The sequence below is a fragment of the Gopherus evgoodei genome, chromosome 2 (genome assembly GCF_007399415.2).
Source record: "Gopherus evgoodei ecotype Sinaloan lineage chromosome 2, rGopEvg1_v1.p, whole genome shotgun sequence".
NCBI classification, from domain to species: Eukaryota; Metazoa; Chordata; order Testudines; family Testudinidae; genus Gopherus; species Gopherus evgoodei.
Window position 1 is genome coordinate 87396961 of NC_044323.1, and position 23940 is coordinate 87420900.

Consider the following 23940-nt stretch of genomic DNA (forward strand, 5'->3'; position numbering starts at 1 on the left):
AATGCCTGTTCTCACTTTCAGGTGACATTGTAAATAGGAAGCGAGCAGCATTATTTCCCGTAAATGTAAATAAACTTGTCTGTATTAGCGATTGGCTGAACAAGAAGTAAGACTGAGTGGACTTGTCAGCTCTAAAGTTTTACATTGTTGTTTGAGTGCAGTTATGTAACCAAAAAAAAAAAAAAAGCTCTATTTGTAAGTTGCACTTTCATGATAGATTGAACTACAGTACTTGTATGACGTAACTGAAAAAATCTCTCGTTTACAAATATTTGATCACAAATTAACAAAAATAATATAAAGTGAGCATTGTACACTTTTTGTTTTGTGTTGTAATTGAAACCAAAATATTTGAAAATTTAGAAAAACGTCTGAAAATATTTAATAAATTTCCATAGGTATTCTATTGTTTAACAGAGCAATTAAAATGGCAATTAATCACTATTAATTTTTTGGAATTAATCGTATGAGTTAACTGATTAATCAACAGCCCTAAAACAAAGTGTTTGCATCAAACACAAAAACACAAATAGCCAACTTCTTTGTTTTTCAAGAAAAATGTAAATTATCCCCCACCCTTATTCCCTCTAATTTTTTTTGCCAACTTCTGTTTAGCAAAACCATTATCAATACACTTTAGTGACCACCATCCTTCTCTTCTTCCAGCCTATACAGGAAAACATCATGACCAACAGCACTGGGTCCCCACCTATCAGCAAGTAAGCTGACTAAAAACGGACTGCTTGACACTGCTTGTATAAATAGCTCAACTCTACCTCCAAAACTGATATAGATCATATATTTGGGATGGTGGGAGGAGGAGGAAGGCAAGGAAAGAAATACAATAAATAATTACCAGCAGGTAATACTTCCTTGTCGTGTGTTTGTTCTTCCCCCAAGAACTGGGGAAGTGGTTATTTTAAAGAAATACTTCAGAGAGTTTTGAAGTGTTCTATTGGAACTACTGTTTGTATTCTAAGCCTGTCAAGTCAGGTTCTGTACTAAGCAGGGTCTGATTCATAGGTCTGAGCCGCTCAACCAGCTGCCAGTCTGGGATTCCGTCTGCCAGCCCTACTCATCCCCCTGCCAGCTGGGGTCCCAGCCGCACTCAGCCTGCTGCCAGCCCGGGATGCCAGCTGCCGGCCCCACGCAGCCCACTGCCAGTCTGGGGTTCCGGCCACTGGCCCTCAACCAGCCAGGGTCCCGGCCACTGGCCACGCTCAGCCCACTGCTGGTTTGGGATACCAGTGCTGGCCTGGAGCTCTGCTCCTGGCCTTAGCCCAGGGCTCTGCAGCCGTGAGGGGTGCAGACAGGGGCAAGAGAGGGCACAGTTCAGCACCTCCACCTTAAAAATTGTTCCAGGCCACTGAGATATTTTTAAGTCCTGGTTTACTGCTTATATGAGACCACATGGAACAGCGTACTGCATCTGACCCTGTGCATGCCCTGTTGTCATTTTTTTTTCCCCACTGTGAGTTGAGGGGTACATTTGACAAAACGTCAGCTCTTAAGAAAGCAAAGTTAGATGTCTGTTCGTTTCAGCCTTCTTGGACAGACATGTTTGGATTTAGTCAAAAGAAGGATCGTGCTGTTCATGCTTTCTGTTACAGAAGTGTTGTTTGTTGCATATCAACTGTTAGACAACATTTTCAAAACGAAGCACAAGAAAACCTTTCTTGACAAAGCACACAAGACTGAAATCGATCAAAAAGGCAGTAGCAGGATCAGAGAAGCAAAGCAGTGTTTTTAAATGCTTAGGTGTAGGTAAATATCAAGATACAGAAGAAAGTTACAAGACTGCACGATGCATTGCAGAAAAAACGAAAAGCCGTTTACACATGGAGAATATATAAAAAGTTTTTCTCAGCAGTTCGGAGGTTTTGTTCAAATGATTTGCCAGATAAAGACATGATTATATCTAGAATAAAAGAACTGACTGTCTCTACCAGAACAGTTGGGAGACACATAAGTGAAATGGCAGAAAACATTAAGGAAAAGCAGACGACTGCATTAAAAGGCACAGCAGTGTTTAGCATTGCAGTTGATGAGAGTGTGGATATAAACGACGTTCCACGTTTGGCAGTTGTTGCAAGATACTGTTCTTCCGATGAAATCCAAGAGGAACTTTGTTGCCTAAAACCCCTGCATGGCACAGCAAAAGGGGGAAGATATAGCGGAAAAAGTTTTGTAAACCGTTGTGAAGAACGAGAAGTTGACAACAGAAAAATATTTTGTACGACAACAGATGGTGAACCTGCCATGGTCGGAAAACAGAAGGGATTTGTAAAGTTACTTGAAGATCAAACTGGCCCGACCATCAAATTTCACTATATCATCCATCAAGAAAACTTGTGTGCTAAAATTTCTAATTCAGAGCTTAATAATGTGATGAATACAGTGGGGCGAATTGTGCATTTTCTTGTTGCTCGATCTGCTTTGACTCACAGATAGTTTCAAGCACTGCTAGAAGAGATGGACAGTGCTTATAACGACATCCCACTCCACAGCAACATTCAGTGGCTAACTTGTGGCAAGGTTTTGGTGCACTTTGTAAACGGTTTTGATGCAAATCAAGGTCTTTTTGTCAGGAAAAAAAGACAAAACTACCCAGAACTGAATGATGACAGATGGCTGTGTAAGCTCATGTTTCTAACTGACATCATCGCTCACCTAAACAAACTCAACCTCTATTTCCAGGGTGCAGGGCAAATGGTTCTGGATCTTTACGAAGCCTGGAAAGCATTTGTTGTGAAACTAGCAGTTTTTTCTCGGGATATTCAAACTTCTACTTTCCGCTACTTCCAACACACAAAAGAGCTATCGACACATTACACTGTCAGTGTTGATGAGATTGGAATGTACATGCAAGAACTGGAATCAGAATTTTCTGACAGATTTCCAGTGTTTTGGCCCAATGCTTTCTTTTCTAATTAAACCTGAAAAGTTCAACTGAAGCGACTTGGATTTGTTTGTATTTCAGTGGATGGGTGTTGAAGATTTTGAAATGCAGCTCATTCAGTTAAAAAGCTCAGAATTGTGGGCATCAAAGTTTGGAGATCTGTGGAGTGCACTTGAAGCTACCGAGAGAGATCATGGGGCCTCTATTCTGACCTGCTGGATGTCTCTGCCAGTGAAATTTAACTGTTTGAAGAAAATTGCATTTACAATGCTTTCAGCATTTGGATCCATATACCTGTGTGAACAGGTATTTTCACACATGAAATCTGACCGCCTCGGAGCTGGTTAACAACTGATCACTCAGAAGCCTGTGTGCAGCTTAAAGTATCCAAATACATGCCAGACACTGGAAAACTCAGCAAGGAAAAGCAAGGGCAAGGATCACACTAAACTGATAAGATCTGCATTTTAATTTAATTTTAAATGAAGCTCCTTAAACATTTTAAAAACCTTATTTACTTTACATACAACAATAGTTTAGTTACATAATATACACTTATAGAGGGAGACCTTCTAAAAACGTTAAAATGTATTACTGGCACACAAAACCTTAAATTACAGGAAATAAATAAAGAATTGGCACACCACTTCTGAAAGGTTGCCGAACCCTGCTGTAGATTAATCCCATTACTTCCTGTTCTACCTTCTGTGGCCATGGCAAACAATTGATCACCATCTTCTTTATAACAGCCCTTAACATATTGGAAGATTTATCAGGTCACCCCTCAGTCTTTTTTTCTCAAAATTAAATATACCCAGGTTTTTCATCCTTTCCTCTTTAGGTCAGATTTTCTAAATCTTTTATCGTTTTTGTTGCTCTCCTCTGCACTCTTTTCCATTTGTCCACATTCTTCCTAGTGGAGCTAGTTCCTCAAATGTCTCCAACTCAATTAATTTAGTACCCAAGCCTGATGACTGCCACTTATTTAAACTGGCAAAGGGAAAAAACTAGCATGACGATCATGTGGGAGTCCTGCCAAAAAAAATTTTATAGGAGAGCTTGCTGAAGCTTATGAGAAGACAGACCAGAGATATGAGGGACTGCATAAGCAGCAGCAACATTGGAACTGGTTGCAAAAAAGAGCCACAGCACTCCTAGAGGGAAGGTAACCAAACCATTGAAAAATCTCTCACCAGCAGCAGGAACATCATCTCCCCAGCCTGGTATGTAACAAACTCTAAATGAGGAGAGGGAATTCAAAACTGATTTAGAGGGAGGAAAAAGAAAAAAAAAAAAAAACGCTCTACAAATATAAGAGGCCCCATTCCCAAAACTCCACCATATCTACACTGCATGGCCATTGAAACAGGCATGGGAAACTGAAGGGGCTGTATGCATGCTAGCCTATAAAGCAGGTACAGTAGCACATATTTCCAAGACACTCAAGCAGGATCAACCTGAGGACATCTGGAATTTCATCTTTGTATTGGCTGAAGTGCTGAAAATAGCTGTAGTGCTACTGGACACCAAATGCTTCTCCTCACAGGATCCTTTCCCTAAATGTTCTCCAAGTTTTTCTTTTATAGAAAGCCCAGCTGAGTTGCACTAATGACTGTGACCCATTATAGAATACCTAATTTTACAAATTGGTACTATTTTTTTAAAAAAGCAGTCTCTGTAACATAGGATCTAATAATGGGACCTGATAATCAATCTGAGTGGAGAAATGGAATTAGATCCTTTAATTCTCACTTGGTTAATCTGTAATGAGTTTCAACTGAATTTATTTTCTCTCTCATTATCATTTCTCTCTTCCTCTTCCAGCTGGAACATGTACGTGAAAAAGGAAATGAGGACCAGAAGAGTACAAAAAGATCAGAAGAGGAAGTGTGTGGGTTAGGCTATGAATACCAGCAGCAGAACTCATCCTTTTGGTCCTTCTTGCTCCCTGGTAGATGGATGTAACAGGTCAGGATGTTTTCCTTTATTGAAAGGAGAACAGTCAAAAAGGATCCAGTTTTCTTTCCAGTTGCTAACATTATGGAATGGTAAGGTACTGTTCTAGAGTGTTAGATCCTAATCAGATACGATTTTTATTTCATTAATTTTATACTGTAATTATGTGTGTCTTCTTCATCCAGACATCTAAGTGAATTTAATTTGGCAGTTCCCAACAGCATTTGAGCCTGTTCAATGATGACAGGTCAAACAGAGTTCCAATCTTGGAAAAATCATCTACAGAACTGGCTAAAAGAGGCACAATAGCTGCATTTACACATAGCAGAGAACAAGAATGAGTCCTCAGTCTCTAGTCTTAGCCTCAGCTTCACAAAAGCTATTGTATCTCATTCCATTGCAATTTTAGGACTATAAAAAATTGAAGGTTATCATTTCTATAGCACCCAGAAGCAGAGTGAACATTTCATAATAAATAGGAAGACATGACCCAAAAGAGTTTTCTCAACTATTTAAGCACATATGTAACTTTAAGCAGATGAGTAGTCTCACTGATGCTCAAAGCTAAGCACATAAGTAAGCGTTTCTCAGGACTGGGAACTGGTTTTTGCATAGGAGGCAATGAGAGGGGCTGACTAACATTAGAGAGGGGAAGGAACATGAAATGAACAATAGTTGCAGCAATAATTCAGTTTGGATGTGAACAACTTGGTGGTAGAATTTTATTTTATTTTATTTTTTTTTAAAATAAAAACAATGATGTTAGGATTCATCACGAAGCAGCAAGACTTAAGGAGGAATCTGTACGAGGCCAAAGTAATAATTCAGCAGGTCAAGTCTAAAAGGGCATTCTGTGCATCAAAGGCAGTTGAAAAAAAAACACAGAGGTGGCTGTAGGAGAAGCAGACAACAGGGCATCAAAAAGGCATCACCAGCAGAGCAGAGAGGCTTCAGGATGGTGCAGTAAGAAGTTGGAAATGTCAGCAGGGGCCTTTGTAGACATGGACAAGATGTCTAACTTGATGCAGAGGACAAAAGGGAGGCGGGTGACAAAAATAGCACACTTTGATACACTTCCACCAGAGAAGAACCCTATAAAAACTTACCTATTACAACCTATGAGAAGTGTAACATTTCTGTACATGAAGAATGCCATTTAAAATGAGGGAAGCAATCAGTACCTGGTGATTCCTTAGAGGAAGCAGCATGTCTTGCTAAGTGACTGTTGATTATATCTACTGCCTTGAAGTTTTTGTTTTTTTTCAAGATATCTGCGGCACATCTTGCTTGTGTGTCTGGAATAGTGGGGTCCACCCCAGCATTTAGGAGCATCTGCACATTTTCTATCTGACCTGAAACATAAAATAAATACAGTAAAGAGTTAGCACTATCCTCTTGTCCAGAATAAAAGAAAAATCATTGCCATGGTTTCAAATGTTTTTAACCAAAGAAAGAACAGCTCAATTTTACAGAAGCTGTTATACTTGGAGTTGGTCCTTAGAGAAAACAATGCATTTTATCAATTTGTTTTGGGGATTTGGGGGGATGTATTTCTGATGTTGGGTTTTATGTTTTTGGTTGTTTTTTTTTTCAGTTTGGTGGGTTGGTTGGTGAAAGAGGAAAGCATGTTCAAAAGTATCTAAGGTACTTAGCATGAAACCATAGCTAGTCACTAGGGTTTTTTTTGTATCAGGAGTGACATAAAAATATGATTACCTAATAACAAGCCTTGTCGCATACATTATCTCCATTTTGATAAACATGACAGTACTACCATTCTCTTCAATGGAAGCTAGTATCCTAATATTAACTGCCTCTAAAACACTGCAGAACACACACAATTGGCCAAACCCCAAAATATACATTCTGATTTGACGCTTGACACAATATCTTTAATATACCACAAGGCTCTATACTCCTGTCTCACTTTGTCACATTCCATTATGATGGGCATTGTGCTACCCTGATAGAAGGAAATGTACTCTCTTTGCCTCAAACAGCTGAACACGTGCCATAAATCAGAGTCAAAGAACAGTGAGGAGCAGCATCGGAGAATCAAAGGACCAGCCAGGCAAGTGAAAGGAGCATAAAATGATTGCTAGGAAAGCTGCATCGGATTATTTCCACTTTCCTCAGACACAACTGCAAGTTTAACAACTTGAATCGCTGTACATGTCTCGCTTGCTAGAATACCAGGCAAAACTTGGAGAAGAAAAGGATGGGAAGAAGTGAGACACCTTGGCATGCTCAACCCAGTTCTCTTGCTTTTATACACGTGTGCCTTGCCATTCATGTTATTTTAACTGAGTTTTGTCAGCGAGATGGCTCTGAAATGTCTTCCATTATCTGCTTTGCAAGAACTGTGCTCGCTGTGCAACAGATGGAATAGCTGTGAGAGAAGAAATGTGACCCCTCTACAGCAAAACTAAATTAAATAGTCTGAATGAGACTCACACAGGGAGGCCCCAGAATGCCACTGTGTTTAATGAACAAAAAGCCTAGGGTAACTTCAGGACTGATGCTTACTTCCTGTTTCCACCCAGTAGATTTATTAAGAAATGCAAATAAAAAGCAAACTAGGTTTCTATAGTTATAAGATAAAAGCATCCACAGAGATGGCAGGGCTATTTGACCCCCACAAGAATGCTGAAGAAAAGCAGCTCCCTAAAGTTTACATGTCTAAGCCAAGACACACTGCTACTGACATCAAGGGAAGTTTTTATTTGGTTATCCTCTGCAAGTCAGAAACTCAGACTAGTCTGAGGCCTAATTTTCTTTTAATTTCTGAGAGCATCAATACGTAAATGGACCAAGAAAAATATAAATACATTGCAGCAAGTTGTGGCTAAATCTTAATCCACCAACCAAAATAAAAGACCTTACACAGAATAACTATGCAAAAAGACAAAGAAATTGTCCACCAACACAGCGCCCTATAATTTTTTAAGCTCTGCTATATTTGCTATAGTTATAAATGCACATTGAGCCTGCAAGTCTTTTGTCATTCTCCTTCTTTGCATGAAATAAAGAATATCAATGTTTGGAGTTTTTTTCTTTCGCCATAAAAAAAGCTCATGATGATGAAAAAGTCCATTTTGAATTACATACGTTTCATAGGATATCCACTGGAATGAGAGGCCACAACATGCAAGACTGTGCAACCATCCTGGTCTTGCTGGTTGATCCTATCCTTCAAGTCTGGTATCTTATCTAGTAGCCATGTGAAAAGATGGTTCCCTTCTGAAATGATTATAAATTAAAACCACATGTTATTAAACAGCACACTTTGTCCTGTTAGGACCGGATAGGGGGAATTATTGCTCCCGCGCACCCCTGCCAAAGGTGGGCAGACAAGCTATCAAAGACTTTCTCTTTAAAAGTTAAGGGTGACAGAGAGGAAAGTATAGTGTAAAATACCAAGCAACAAATGGTGACAAGTGCCAGCTGCATTGTTGGAGATAAATAACCAAATTTTGCCCTAACACGTGCAGCTTTTAATTTGGCCCGCAAATTTTAAACATGTACCCTGATCCCCAGACAGGTTTCTCAGAGTTGACACATTCAGGGTCTGAGATGGTCACATCACTTACTCTTCAGGGTTGAATCAAAGAAGACAGGGCCATTATTAGGCTCACAGGACTCCCAGGTACACATGAACTGGACACACAGTTCAAGTAATTACTCTTAAAAAAAAAATGACTAAAGCTATGGAAGATTATATATTTTGGATTTGAGCTTACTTTAGATTGTTAAATATGAGCTTTATCTGTAAATTCTCTGTAGGTTGACTACAGTTGCTTTTGTTTTATGCTGACATGGGATGTCACTCACTTGCTTTGATACAGAGGTTAATGATTGCATGAAGTGGGTACGCTCCAATGCTCCCAACATTTGCTCCAATGGTGATCAGCCACTCTACCAACTCTGGTACCCTTTCCATTCTCTCATAATGGCCAAACAGGACATATTTCTGATAACAAAGAAATAGAGAGATATATTATTTTACATATGTGAAAGAAAACTTGATATCAACACAGACATCCAAACCAAGGAAGAGATCATTCGAGCCATCAAATCCTTAAAAACGGGAAAATTCCTAGCAAGGATAAACTTGACTGCAGAATTGTTCAAGGTAAATTCTAAATTAGCAGCATCTATCCTGGCACCTCTATTTACATCAGTCTGGAAAAGGGAAATAGTGCCAGATGAGTGGACCAATGGGGCTACAGTGAAGATACCAAAGAAAGAAACTCTCAGTGTCTGTAATAACTGGCATGGTACCACACTTTTATCTGTGCCAAGCAAAGTATTCTGCAAGATTATAGTCCAGGGTATATCAGAGGCAGTTGATACCATTCTCAGAAAAGAGCAAGCTGGTTTTCGGAAAGGGCACAGATGCACAGACCAGATCTTCACTCTACGAAGCATAACAGAACAACGCTTAGAATGGCAATGGCAACTCTATATACGTTTCATAGACTTTGAGAAGGCTTTTGATAGCATTCACAGGACCAGCCTATGGCACATTCTGCAGGCATATGGGATTCCTTTCTGTATAACCATGTCATCAAAAGCTTCTATTTCAACTTTATGTGCAGTGTTGATCACAGTGAGCTCAGTTTTGAAGTCAAAACAGGAGTACAATAGGGGTGTGTCATGTCTGCAATCCTCTTCAACACTGCCATCAACTGGGTAATGCACCACACAACAGAAGACATGCCAAGAGGCATTAAATGGACACTCTTCTCATCCCTTGAAGACCTGGACTTCGCAGATGATGTCGCTCTCCTATCACATACCCAACACCATATCAAGAAAAAACAACTTGACTCAATGCATTCAGACAGCAAATCGGGACTGAAAATCAACCGCAATAAGACAGATATCATGACCTTTAATATTGCCTCACCAGCACCAGTACGGATAGAGGATTATGTTCTCACCAATGTAGAAACATTCACATACTTTGGCAGCACCAACAGCCAGGATAGTGGAACAAGTCAAGACATCCGGAACAAAAATCAGTAAACCCAGGAACACCTGCAGGAGCTTAAACACGGTCTGGAAATCATCAAACTACAACACCAAAACCAAACTCAAGATTTATCAGAGCTGCATACTTTCAACACTACTTTATAATGCAGAATGCTGGGGAGAAAGTATGACATGTCTAATTCCATATAACCTGCCTCAGAAAAATCCTCCGTATCTTTTGGCCCACAACAATCTCAAACCAAGATCTGTTGACACAGTGCAGCCAAGAAGATCTGAGCACCATCATTGCCAGGGGATGGATTAGTCATGTGCTTCGGATAGAAACCGATTCCATCACCATAGTAGCAATAAGATGGGCACCTGAAGGCAGGCGAAAACGAGGCTGCTCGAAAACAGCATAATGAATTGCTGTGGAAGCCGAGCTGAAAAACCTAGGGCATAGCTAGGAAACCATTGAAAGACTTGCCAGAAACAGACAGGAGTGGAGGAGCTTCGCTGCTGCCCTAAACGCCAGACAATCTGTATTATTTCATAATGATGATCATGCTAGTAAGGAACACAGCCTTATAAGGTTTACCAGCATTTCTATCTGTAGGCTTCAGTTCGTCCATCTGAGAAGTATGGCTCCTAGATCATGGGCCTTTTATAAAAAGTCCTCTAATCCATTCACATTAATTAAACAGACAATTTTTTTCCTTGGCAACTAAAAGCTATGATTAGCTGATGTGGTTAAACATCTTTACATTTAGTTTTGTCTTCCCTTCCTTCTCAGGGCTTCTCTTCCCTGTACCATCCATGGAGCAGCTTTCCACTAATGGGAGTAAAAAACAGCCCCAGTTTCAAAGATGTACAGTAAAAATACTAACTGTGCTGTTGAATTACAGGATATGTGGCAATCTGTCACATCCCATCAGATATACCCTACTACAGGCTTAAACTTTTAGCCAGTAAATGTAACTGTACAGAGCTTACTTTATAGTCCCCTAACCTATATATTTTCTTATACTTTTCAATATCTGAATTCAAATCACTGAAGATGAGGCATTTAACAGCTGTACAAAGAGAACCTTAAGCATAAGCTCACTGTAAAAACTCACATCAACAGCAGGTTCAGTACAATTCCACAGCAGAAGGTTTTTAATCCTCTCTTTTAACACCATATTGCACAATTTGCACACAACAGCTAGATGAGACATAAGTGACCTGATTTAGGTTTTTAAAAAAACACAAAACCAAAAACAAAACAAAAAACAAATCAGAAAACCTATGGATGGCTAGTTTCATAATTCAAAACAGATTCTGTAGCCCCTGCTTTGCCTTTGCAATTGCAACTCATTGATTAGTACCTGTCATATGACAGGGGATGTTAAATTATGCCCTCTTGTGGTTTCTTTGAAACTGAGATAACCTATGGACAGTGTCTGATCCTGCACTGCTGAAGAAAATGGGAAAGTGGTCATTAAAGTCAATGAAAACAGGATCAGGACTGCAGAGTTTGTAGACAAAGACCTTCCCTGCTGCGATAAAGCTTTGAAAGACCTCAAATGCAGCAGAATCTGTGAGATTTCACAAGGAAGGGAACAGCAAGTCTATGGATATGTCATCTGAGGGTAAAGGCAGCTGCCACACTCTCACAACTGATTTAGCAACTTGATTGTATAGTGCTGGTTACCAAAGCTGATACAAACAAGACTCTTATTTTTTGTTACAGAATTAGTGTATTATACAGCTCACTGAAAAAATTCTAATATTTTTGACAAAGAAGGAGACAATTTCAGACAAAATGTTTTGACCAGCACTAATGACATATTTTTACAAACTGTTTAATTTGTGCTCACTCTTATTCACGGAATATTAAGCCATTTAGTAAAATGACTGTGAAAAAAAGAAAAAAAGACAGTCATCTTGTTAAATAAAATACATGCAACAGCACTGTACCTCAAAAAGATCCTTCAGTGATAAATGAGTGACTCTCAGATTTCTCGGCAACTTGCCTCTCTCAGCTGCCACCAACATCAAGGACTAGGAAAAACAAATATTTTTGAGCCTACAAGCATTTAGATACTCATTTTAATGTTTGTTGATGCATTTAAACAAACTTTAAAGGGAAAAATCTGACCAGTGCTCTCTACAGATATATTTTTTTATTACTATCGTTTGTGATGACCTATCAGATTCTCAAAACATTAAAGCTTCCTTTGTCTTCTCATTCATTAAATCCTTTGCCAAATCAAACACTTTTCCCCACCTGAGCTTCTCATCACGCACAAGTCACTATAGGCTGCAGCATTTGCCATTGTGTTTATGCTCCAGCATCTTCAGTGACAAAAGCATCTCTCCGGCAACATGTGTTTGCTTAAGATTCAGCTGGTGCTCTGAAGCAGGAAACAGTGCTACTCAGACCTCAGTGCAGTGTTTCTCAAACTGGGGTCACCACTTGCATAGGGAAATCCCCTGGCGGGCCGGGCCAGTTTGTTTACCTGCCCCATCCACAGGTTCGGCCAATCGCAGCTCCCACTAGCTGCGGTTCACCACTGCAAGCCAATGGGGGCTACTGGAAGCGGTGACCAGTAAGTCCCTCGGCCCATGCCGCTTCCAGCAGCTCCCATTGGCCTGGAGCAGCGAACCACAGCCAGTGGGAACCGTGATCAGCCAGACCTTCAGACGGAGCAGGTAAACAAACCAGCCTGGCCCGGCCAGGGGCTTTCCCTACACAAATGGTGACCTCAGTTTGAGAAAACACTGCCTCAGCGGTTCAGAAGCCAAATTAGAGATCAACATTACCCAAAAGAGCCATGGTAGTGTGACTTCATTGTTTCATTTACTATAGTGCTATATATTCATATTTAAGCAGTATGACGGGAAAATGTTTAGTTTATGTATATCATTCTCACAGCAAAATGACTGACCAAGTATTATTCTTGTATCAACTACAACTGCTTAACAACACAGCAAAAGCATCCTGACTGGTTAATAATTAAATCACACAGTGTTTTAATATCGTGCTGCCAAGAGCCACAGAACACATACATTAAAGAGCCACTTGCAGCTCACAAGCCTCAGTCAGAGTATCACTGCATTACATGATCTGTCTAGATGGTTATTACATCATTCATAATTTAAAGAAGTACTATCAACTTCAAATCTGGTCAGTTAACAAAAGTGAGAATTGAATTAATTTCAGACACTACACACCTGCTAGTGAGTTTTCTAGCTAGTTTTTGCTGTTTAGCAATCATATATATTCCTATTTTTGTTCTCCACTTCTCTGTTGCTGGGTTAAAGACCCACACAGATCAGAAGACTGGCTGGTCATACCAAAGAAACAGTAAAACAGACCGTAAATGCAAACTAAGACAAATATTTTTTTCTCTAAATTTCTTTCAATTACAGTCATTTGAAGTGTCTTGTAACCACAATAAGCAAAAAGAAACAAATAAGTTTTTGAAGTTGACTGTGTACCTTTCAAAAGGGAAAGAGAATTTTAGAAAACTATTTTCTCTAATTCTAAAAATCAAGACATTTGCACAGGGGAACAATAATTTCAGATTTAAAAAGCAATTTAAGAAAATTCAAAGCTTATTATTGAAAAAATACAAAAAAATAAGCAGATTAACTAATATTCCTGACACGGCAATAAACTTACCTGCCACATTCCTTTCTTGGCTAATTTTTCTATTACCACCTGCCAAACTAATGCATCAAATCCTTGATTCAAAATGTTCTTGAAAATAGAAAGAAAATACGGTGCTATATATTTTTCACCTAAGAAAATAAAAAAAGAAGCTTAAGAAAAGTGGTTAGCATATGCAACTTTTACAAGCTGTGCTCTCCAAGTACAGCAATTCATTTCATATGGTCAATTCTTCAGTAGTGATTAATACATTGAAACATTTTAAATTAGAAGATACATTTCACATAACTAATACTAATAAGACGTCTACTCAACAATTAGTAAGGGTGCATTATTTTAAGGTGCCACAGATTTAATGAACAATGTGAAATTAACCATTTGCTTTTGAAAAATCTCTGAAGCCCAAAAAAATCTAAAACCTTCCACCAGTTTTTCCACTTATGTGTATGAACAGAGAAGTTGATGTAAGTGACTGACTTACTGACTAAAACAGGAATGATAGTGTACGAAGCAAGTGAGAAAGAGGCATTGCCGGAAACCAGATGGCATACCCTTGGGCTCTCTCAGGCAAAGCTCGTAAACCAGACCACTGAGCAACAGTGGAGGAGGGAATGTAGGATCTTGGGAGAGAGGGGTCTGACTCTGCCACAGAAATAAGTAGTTAGTGGGATGGGAAAAGCCAAGTATCCTTTCGCATGTGTTTTTTTTCCCTCTTCCCACTGCTGCCATCACAGCTGTTTCTTTCATTTGCTCTGGGAGACTATTCCACAACTTAATACATCTCACTGTAAGTTTTTCCTGATGTTAAGCCGAAAATTCTCTCTTTCTTCATTACTCCGAGCTATTCCTTGATCTGCCTCACTGACAAGGAAAGCTGCGTGGGCTGGAAGAAACCAGTACATTCGGCATTATGATTCATCTGGTCTTAAGTTCTAGTCTTGGCTCTTCCCTGACTCTCTGTGGCCTTAGGCAAGACACTTCACCTTTCTGTTTCACCTTCCCCACCCGCAAAACGCTGGGGGGGAGGGGGGAGGAATGTTGTATAAATTAATCAGTTAATGTATGGTGCTTTGAGAATACCATAAAAATGCTAAGTATTATTAAATGATTACTTTGCTTCCCTGGTGCTTACATCATTCATATATGTGGAGAATTTATATCCCCACAAGTCTTGCTTGACCAAGATATACATGGTCAGTCCTTTGTATTGTTCTCCTTATACCTCCATATCACCTCCGCTCCATAATCATTTGTAATGTTCATTTATAAATTCCCTTCAGTTTGACACAATTTGTTTGTGTGTGTCACACCAGAATGGTAGAGGACTATTCTCCAGCTCTGTAGTATGACTTGGACTATGCAGCCCAAAATGGAACAGATGCTTTGCTACCAGATAAGATTGCAAACTCAAGTCTAATTGGCTGCTCACTGCCACTGCAGGTCTCTTTTAGTATTAATGCTTCCCACTGAGTGAGCATTTCTAATTATTTTTCCCGGGACATGTTGGCTTACACGTACTATATACTAATCTCATTTTGAGATTTTCTGCTTATATTTATTTTACTCTCCAGGTCCACCTTTTCTGTCCTGTGTTTGCAAACCAGCCCATTTTTGTAGCAACTGCACATTTCACTGACATGCTGTCATTCCTTCCCCCAGTCATTAATAGAGACGTTAGCTAAGATTGTACCACATTACAATCCATGTTACAACTGTTGAGCATCCATAACTCCAGCTGACGTCAGTGGGAGCTGTGGTTGCTCAGAACCTCAGAAAAATTAGGCCCTAAATCTCCAGACTGCACTTAGTTAAACTCATTGCATATATTGTTAAGCTATAAGGCCGATTAAATTAATGGAAAGATTCCCTTTCAATGGGCTTTGGATCTAAGTCTTTTGGTCAGTTTTTAATATAAATGGCAGTATTCGTTCCAAGCCATTCTGAATTAAACTTACTGCATTCTTTACATCCACCAATTTTGTAATTCTGTCCAAAAAGGCAAGCAAGTTTGCCTGGGAAGATTCATACTGCTCTCGGTTGTGTTTCCCTTTTAAACATTTTGTGATTGTTCCTCTGGATATCTGTTCTATTATTTTACTAGGGATGGCAGTTAAAGTTAAAAAGTGGCAATTGCAAGGATCAATCTTCTTTCTTTTATTGCAAAATCAGTTCTACATTTGCTTTTTCTCCAGTCTTGTGCTGCCTCCCAGGTAATCCAAGTTTTCTGAGACCCAACCAAACCATATTATAATTAGAGCTAGCTAAAACCCACTATCACTTCTCCTCCTTTACCCTCCCACTAAAATAATGGGAATTCCCAACCACTTGAAAACATTTTCCTTCCAATAGTGTTGTAAATGGACTGATTTTTTTTTTTAAATCTGCAGAATTATTTTCAGCAAAAATTTTTCCATTTTTTTAAAATCTAACTTTTTTTAAAAAGAAATGTTCATATTTTGAATAAATCCCTCAACGTGGCTGAGATGACCAATCAAAATCAGCAACAAACTAAAAAAAATTTGACTAAACTTGGCAAAGGAACAAACTGAACTGTTTTTGTAAACATTTTCTGTCAAAATTTTTCAAATAGCAGTAATTTAAAAAAAAATTACATGGTTTCATGAAGTTTTTCTTCTTCCACACAACTTTTCATTTTCTAATGAAAAAATTCAACCAGTTCTAACTGTAACACAACTGGGGCACCTGTGTGTGACAACTCATTCATCTACATGGCAGTGGTGGTGTTTTGGGAATGTCGATATTCCTCATCTATAAACAGGATTAAGATGATCCATCCCATTTACAGTGGCCACCATACAGCTATCAGATGTTGTTAATTTTCAAATCTGATCCTGGTCGGTAGACACCAAATTCACTATTCCAGGAAGAATGACTCAAAATCCTATACACAAGCCCCTCAACTGTCCTGTCCCTATTAAATGAGTCTAAATAAAATACAAGTCTCAATCCAATTTACCGTTAACACTTGTGAAGATTCCAACTATAAAATCAGCAATTTGAGATTGATCCATAGAACCACACAGAAGATTCAAACCACGAGAAAATGCAATAACTGCATCATGAGTTCTCGACAACTGCAGCAGCGAATAGCCAGCTCTATAGTAGCCCTAGTGGAAAAACACAACAACAACATTGTCATCAAATCTTGTTACTTCTAATTTTAGGAGATTAGGAGCCCATTTCTGAAAGCCCTATGGAAAACTATCAGTAACTTCACAATGGGACTTTTTCCCTCAATAAGACTTGCAGGATCTGGTCTAACTACATACAAAGTTATCAACATTTTAAATAGTTGAGAGAATTACTCACATATCTACAGAAGAAAGCTGTAAAATATTGTGGGCATCTGAATATGATGTTTTAGTCTCTGAAGGGCCAATATCTTTTGGAAATTAAATTAAATAATTTTGTAAAGAAAAATATTTAGAGATTCTCATTATAAAGCTAAACATTTTCTAGTCCCAAATTACTTATGCCCCAAAATGTACCTCATGTGTGGTTTGTAATACTACTCTCTCAGCTCATTACACTCAAAGAATTCTGTAAGAATAAATATGACGTTGGCACTCATTGGTAGGGCCCTCGAGAAAAATCGCAGATTTTTTTAAAATAAAATTCACAGCAGTGTCACAGGCCAAGTAGTGAATTTCACAAAAAGCATGGGAATCAGTCAGCGAAAGCAATGAGGCGTCCGGTGGCACCTTAAAGACTAACATATTTATTTGGGCATAAGTTTTCATGGGGTAAAAAGCACACTTCTTCAGATGCAATGGAAGGTCACTGTTGCATTCCTTCGCATAAAAATCAACTGCCGAGTTCCCCCCAGACTGCTGAGATTTTTTCCAAAGCAGAGAGGCAGAGGTGGGCATCGGTGCATGCTGGTCTTGTGCCCAGTGCAATTTGCATCATGTGTTCCAAGGGGCAGTGTAACTGGCTACTGGATCTCGCATAAAATCAGCCACAAGCCACACCAAACATGAGACTGTTGCACACAGCTATCTGCTATTGCCTCCGCCTCCCCGCTTAGGCTGCAGCTAAGCAGGTTCCTAGCAGCAGTGATGCTGGCTACCACGCCTTGCATAAAACCACTCACCAAGTCCCTGTCAAACTACTGCTCTGATATGATGCTGCTGCAGGCTATGAGCACAAGATTGTTGGGGGGGTGGGGGGGCAGGGAGGAAGAGAGACTAAATACAGTTCTATGCTCATTTCACAAAATCGCAATTTTCTCAGGACCTGACCTCACTGAAAATGCTCACCCCTGTATTTCACATATTATCAATGTCATTTAAGTGTCTAGAAAGAAAGCAGAGAATTCTCAATCAAGACTTTGAAAAATAACCAAAGAACAAGCTATCAAATATATTTCAACCTTCTCGCAGTGGAGCAAAAAACTCTTGCATATGTGCTTATGTCAAAAAGCTAGTACAGGTCTGGCGCATCTTACGCACATTTAACATGCGCGATTTCAGCTTTGCATAGTCGGGAGAAAGAAAACAAAAACAAAAAAAACCCAGGCGATTCCATCACTATGAGACACAGATCTGCTGTTCCCACTAAAATATTTGGGGGGAGAAGGGAACTTATCACAGGCCTAAAGACATGCTGTTGCTGTCAAGGATCTCCTCTATAGTAACCCTGGAGGGTTGATCAAAAAAAAAAAAAAAAAAAGGTTCAATAGTGTGTCTGCCCCAGAGTGATTGTGAGATGGGAGAAGCAAATCTGCTGTTCCCATTACAGTACTCAGTCCCCCTGTGCCTCTCATACTGCGCGCATCTCGCCGCGCTGAGTGAGATTCTGCTGTGCCTGTACTGTTTTAAAAGACAGTACATATTTTTCGTACTGTATAACATGGCCCCTAAACGCAAAGCACCTACTTCATCTGGTGCTCAACCGAAGAAACAGCGATGTGTTCCAATGCTGGAGGAAAAACTGGCCGTGCTGGACTTATTGAGAGACGGTATGTCCATCGCCAACGTGGCGCGTAAATACGGCTGAAACAAATCTAGCATCTGTGCCATCCAGATTTGAGACACAGAAATTCATCAAGCCGTGGCATCAAGTGCTCCAGTAATTGCTAAGGTGACAAGCCAAGTGCATGACAAGACTTTAGTGAAGACTGAAAAGGCATTAAACTTATGGCTGGAAGACATGAACCGTAAACGTGTGCCTACTGATGGCAACATGTTGCGAGAAAAGGCTCTTAGCATCTATGGGCTATTCAAACCTCCCGCCGAAGAGGGACAGCCTTCTGATAAGAAGGAATTCAAAGCCAGTCAAGGTTGGCTTAACGGTTTTAGGAACTGCTTCAACATCAAAAATGTGAAGACTACTGGTGAAGCTGCATGTGCCAATGAGGACGCAGCAAAAGCCTACCCCAAACAACTAAAGAAAATCAGAGAGGAAAGGGGCTATCTTCCAGAACAAGTTTTTAATGCTGACGAGACTGGGCTCTTCTGGAAAAAAATGCCACCCGCACTTATATTTCTAAATCAGAAAGACAAGCCCCTGGCTTCAAAGCAGCTAAAGACCGTGTGACTGTGTTACTTTGTGGCAATACAGCTGGGCATTTAATAAAGCCGGGCTTGCTCTACAGGGCTGCAAATCCCCATGCACTAAAAGGCAAGAACAAAAATCTCCTGCCTGGGTCCTGGCAATCAAATAAAAAGGCTTCGGTGATGGCAGCATTATTTCTGGATTGGTTCCAGAAGTGTTTCATTCTGGAGGACAAGCAGTACCTTGAAGGAAAAGGACTTGACTTTAAAGTGTTGCTGATCGTAGACAATGCTCCTGGCCATCCTGCGGCACTCCGGTTTGCGCATAACGATGTTGAAGTCGTCTTTCTCCCCCTCAATACCACTTCCATCCTCCAACGTCTCGACCAAGGCGTCATGAGCTGTTTCAAGGCAACGTACACGAGGCTTACATTCTCATGGATCCTTACCGCTATGGATGCTGATCCCAATGTTAATGTGATGGAGTGCTGGAAGTCCTTCAACATTGCTGATCGTATCGCTTATATTAAACACGCAATGGATGCAATCAAGCCTGAAACAGTCAATGCATGTTGGCGAAACCTATGGAATGACTGTGCGAGTGATTTTAAGGGTTTCTCGACAATTGATAAAGAAGTGCAACTCATTGTTCAGGTGGCCAGGCAAGTGGGTGGTGATGGCTTCATCGACATCCTCGAGGAAGAAATTGAGGAATTAATTGGAGGGCCATAGAGAAAAACACTGACTAACGAAGAGTTAGAGGAACTGATAAAATCGTCTACAGAAGACGAAGACGATGACGAACAGGAAGAGCCAGAAACTTGGAATCTTCATAAATTTTCTGAAGTGTTCCAAGCAGCGAAATACTTGAATAATTTAATTTCTGAATATGATCCCTCTATGGCACGAACCCTTAAAATCACATGTAGTATTACGGATGATTTGAGACCGTACCAAGAAATGTTGGAGTAGCTCAAGAGACAACAGCGACAGTTGCCAATCATCATGTTTTTAAAGAAAAAACAACCAGCAGCAGCAGAGTCTACACAATCAACTTCTCGAGCTGAACCAGAACCAACCACTTCGTTTAGGACTCGCTCTCCATCACCCAAGCCTGGCCCATCATCTCCTGGATCGACATCAAGCCCTGACAACTCAATAATAGCCGTGTCAAGGGAAGAGGAAGACTAATCATTGGAGTGTGTACAGTACAAGACTGGTGACTGTTCAGGTTTACAATACTGCACTGTACTGTACTGTTTTCATTTATTATTCTTTCATTCTTCTGTCTCTGTTATTAAAAATACTGTAAAATTATATTTTGCATATGTAGTCTTTATTATATACTGTACTGTTCATTGCCGTATACAATACATAGTACTTTATGGGTGATTTAAGGGATTTTCAAGGGTCACTTTGACTATATGCTGTTTTCGCTTTACGCGCTGACCGCAGAACGTAACCCCAGAGTAAGATGCGACAGACCTGTACCAATTTTCAGTATCTGTTGAAGTATTTAAATGGCTTAGACATAGGGCTTTAAGCATATATTTAATTGCTTCACTGAATTGGGGTCATAGTAAAATAATTTTTCACAAAACAGCTTACTGTATTGGAATTTGCATAGTGCAATGAAACAACATGGGAATTTCATTCTACAGCACTTAATTAAGGTTTCATTATACCTGGGTTCACGGTAAGCTAGTTTCATGTCATTCAGGATACAATGCAATTTTTTTTACGTCAAAAATGTATATTTGGCTACTGACTAGGGATCCTGAAGTTACTATTCTCGTCTTCTTCTTACAAGATGTATTAATGTACTGATCTTTTTAAAACTAATTTTGAATCTTGTTTAGAATAATAAGGCTAGCAAGCTTTTCTGGTCTGTTGGATTAAACATGCCGTACCTTAACATATGACAAATCCCACTGGAGACTCTCCTTGGCACAATGATACGCTTCTTCCCACTTACCAAGGCTGTAAAAGGCATTTGATTTGTTGCACAATAACACAGCCATGTCTCTATGAGAAACCCTAGGAAAATTAACAATATTAATGTTTAATCAATTTTTTTTAAAGAGATAAATGGTACTTTATAGTGAACAAAAATTTGACAAAACTCTTCAATTTATTCCACCAAACAGAATTATGGTACAAAAAGATATCCTCTAGAAAGAAAATAAAGATCCTCTAAATTCAGTTAACACAATTCCATCACTTATAACAATATTCCATAGAGAAGAAAACTACTTTAAACAACATTAATGTTACAAGGGGAAGTAAAGAAATACAGTTATGATCATACATGCCACCTTAACTCTATCCCACCTTTTCCAGGATATGTATGAAATACAGTCTATTTTATGACTGCATTCTATTTTTCTCATTTAACCTCTGAAGGAAAATATTGAAAGTACATTGGTTCAATTAAGGAATTTGGATAGGTTCATGATCAGGTCCAAGGTCTGAGTGGAACACTGGGGGTGTGACCTGCAGGTGGTAAGGACAGCAAGTGTGCTTCAGCAACCAAGAAACACTAACTAAAAATACAGGGCTAAATCCTCGGCTGATGTGAGCTGGCATAACTCCAGGGACACCAAATTTATACCAGCCGAGGATCTGAAAGAACATTCATTTAATTCTTACTTGGTTTTTGAATATTGATAATTTGAATGACGGCGATCTGACCCAAACCAGTGGACCCAAGACAGTATCTAGGAAAATTTATACTAAAGATCCTGAACCTAGACACCAAGGCATTGGACTGGGTCTGAGGAGGAGCTGAGATACAATCCTGGCTTTGTCACAAAATCTCCATGCCTCCATTCTTTACTTCAGACGGATAGCGTGATGATAAATCCATTAGTTTGTGCGAGGGGCTGAGATACTACAGCATTTGGTCTTTGCGATGAGCATAAGTACAGCAGATAGACTCGAAGACTTTAAGACCAGATGGAACCATCATGATCATCTAGTCTGACCTCCTGCACATTGCAAGCCACAGAACCTCGCCCAACCACTCCTATAGTAACTTCTGGCTGAGTTACTGAAGTCCTTAAATCTTGAGTTAAAACAGGAGTTCCCAAAGTGGGTCGCAACCCCATTACAATGAGGTCACCAGGACTGATGTTAGACTTGCTTGGGCATGGGGCTGAAGCTGAAGCCCGAGCCCAACTGCCCGGTGATGAAGCAAAAGCCCGAGGGCTCAGGTTCCAGGCCCCCTACCGGGGGATGAAGCTCTTGGGCTTTGGCCATCCTGTCCAGGGCAGCAGGTCTCAGGTGGGCTCAGGCTTCGGTCCCCCCTCCTAGAGTAGTGTAGTAATTCTTATCAGAAGGGGGTCACGGTGTAATGAAGTTCCAGAACCGCTGGTCTAGCCCAATGCCAGTAGAAAGAATCAGAGTGAAAGAAAAAAAGAAAAACAAGTCAGTCATAGTAAATAGTTTAATTCAAGCTTGAATTACGCTTATTTTAATTTACAATAATTCTCAATACTTATTTTGGGCTTGTTCAGGTAATTTGATTAGTATCATGCCCATTTTACAGATGGGGAAAAAACAAAGAATCAGGGATATTAAGTGGCTTGTCAAAAAACAAAGAAGAGTCAACATCAGGGCTTGAAAATAGAGCTCAGGAGTTCCTGATTCCTGCTATCCTTGGATAGCTGGATCACTTATCTTTAAAATTCTTTTATAATTTACTCTGTCATACATTAGCTGAATACTTACATCCCCCACTGGAATAACTGAAAGAGCATACGTATGGCTTCATCGTAGTTTCTGATGGCCAAGAAATAATTTCCATTTTTAAAGTTCTCATTTCCAGCTTTTTTCATAAACTCTGCATAATCCATGGGATCCATGCTAGTTGAAAGGGAAAAACAAAACAAACAAATGAAAGCTCTATGCTATGGTGCTTCTCCGTCCTCCAAAATCACAAGAATACACCTGTTTCCATCATAAAGGACCTAATCCTGAGAGGTGATTACCAGCTTGTGAGGACTTCAGTGAAAATTATGGATGTTCTTGGGATCAGACCCAAAATTCTCTCTTGCAACAACAATTCACTTTAGTTCTGAAGCCAATTTAATCTTCATCTCAAATTTTAAGCAGCAACTTCTCCTCCCACCAGTCATTAGGAGCAGGACAAATAAAAAACATCTTTCCTATCCCAGCAACTGAAGATTGTGAGGTGATCTTGGACCATAGCACTGACTTGAAATTTACCCTCTCAATTTTTGTCTCGACCTTTGGCTAGCAGATTTAGTCCTTTGGCTGGTAGGTGCTTGGTACAGTTCTCAAATCTTGTTGGAATCTTATTTTTTAAAATGGTATTTAAACTAATTTATTTAAATGGACACACACATATACATACACTGGAAAATACCGTGAAACAACTATAGAATTGGTTAAAAAATTCAAATTGAAAGTTTAATTTTAGTTGGTTGAAAAAACAGGAATCATTTCTGGGGGAGGAAAAAAAAAACTATTAATTCTCCTGGGGTTTGACCAACTTTCCTGGTTATACATTTAGGCAGACAATTACACAGCAAGACTGCATAACAATTTGATTACTGCCTGAAAACGTTATCATACAAACACAAGAGAGATACCCAGCCCAGAAGAGATCAAAATCTAATTTAAGACAAGATACAAGAAAAAGGTGTAACAAACACTCCGAAGGAACATAAAGGGGACAATGACAGGAACCAGAATCATTTTTGCAATTTAAATTGCAAAACAAAATTACTTACACAGAGAAATTAAAATAGTCACAACATCCAACATGTTTGGGGAGAAGGGATTCAAATACATTAAAACCAAAAACATTTACTATGAGAAATGTTACTTCCAAAAAAAAAAAAAAAATTGCAAGCGTTAAAGAGAAAAGCAAGTTTTGAAGCTTCAAGTAAAATCCTTTTCCAAGAATGAACTACCAA

General features: G+C 39.5%; 1 protein-coding gene across 3 annotated transcripts in view; it reads right to left on the bottom strand.

Moving 5' to 3' along the window:
- Positions 1-23940, bottom strand: part of TRANK1 (tetratricopeptide repeat and ankyrin repeat containing 1) — an 82818-nt gene that overhangs the window by 47880 nt on the left and 10998 nt on the right. For all 3 annotated transcript variants that reach the window (XM_030551280.1, XM_030551277.1, XM_030551279.1), the window contains 8 exons: positions 22730-22864; positions 20911-21037; positions 16462-16612; positions 13497-13615; positions 11789-11872; positions 8687-8825; positions 7964-8095; positions 6037-6207 (listed from right to left, as the gene is read on the bottom strand). In XM_030551280.1, the coding sequence (XP_030407140.1) occupies positions 6037-6207; positions 7964-8095; positions 8687-8825; positions 11789-11872; positions 13497-13615; positions 16462-16612; positions 20911-21037; positions 22730-22864 (1058 nt within the window). The remainder of the gene's footprint in view (positions 1-6036; positions 6208-7963; positions 8096-8686; positions 8826-11788; positions 11873-13496; positions 13616-16461; positions 16613-20910; positions 21038-22729; positions 22865-23940) is intronic.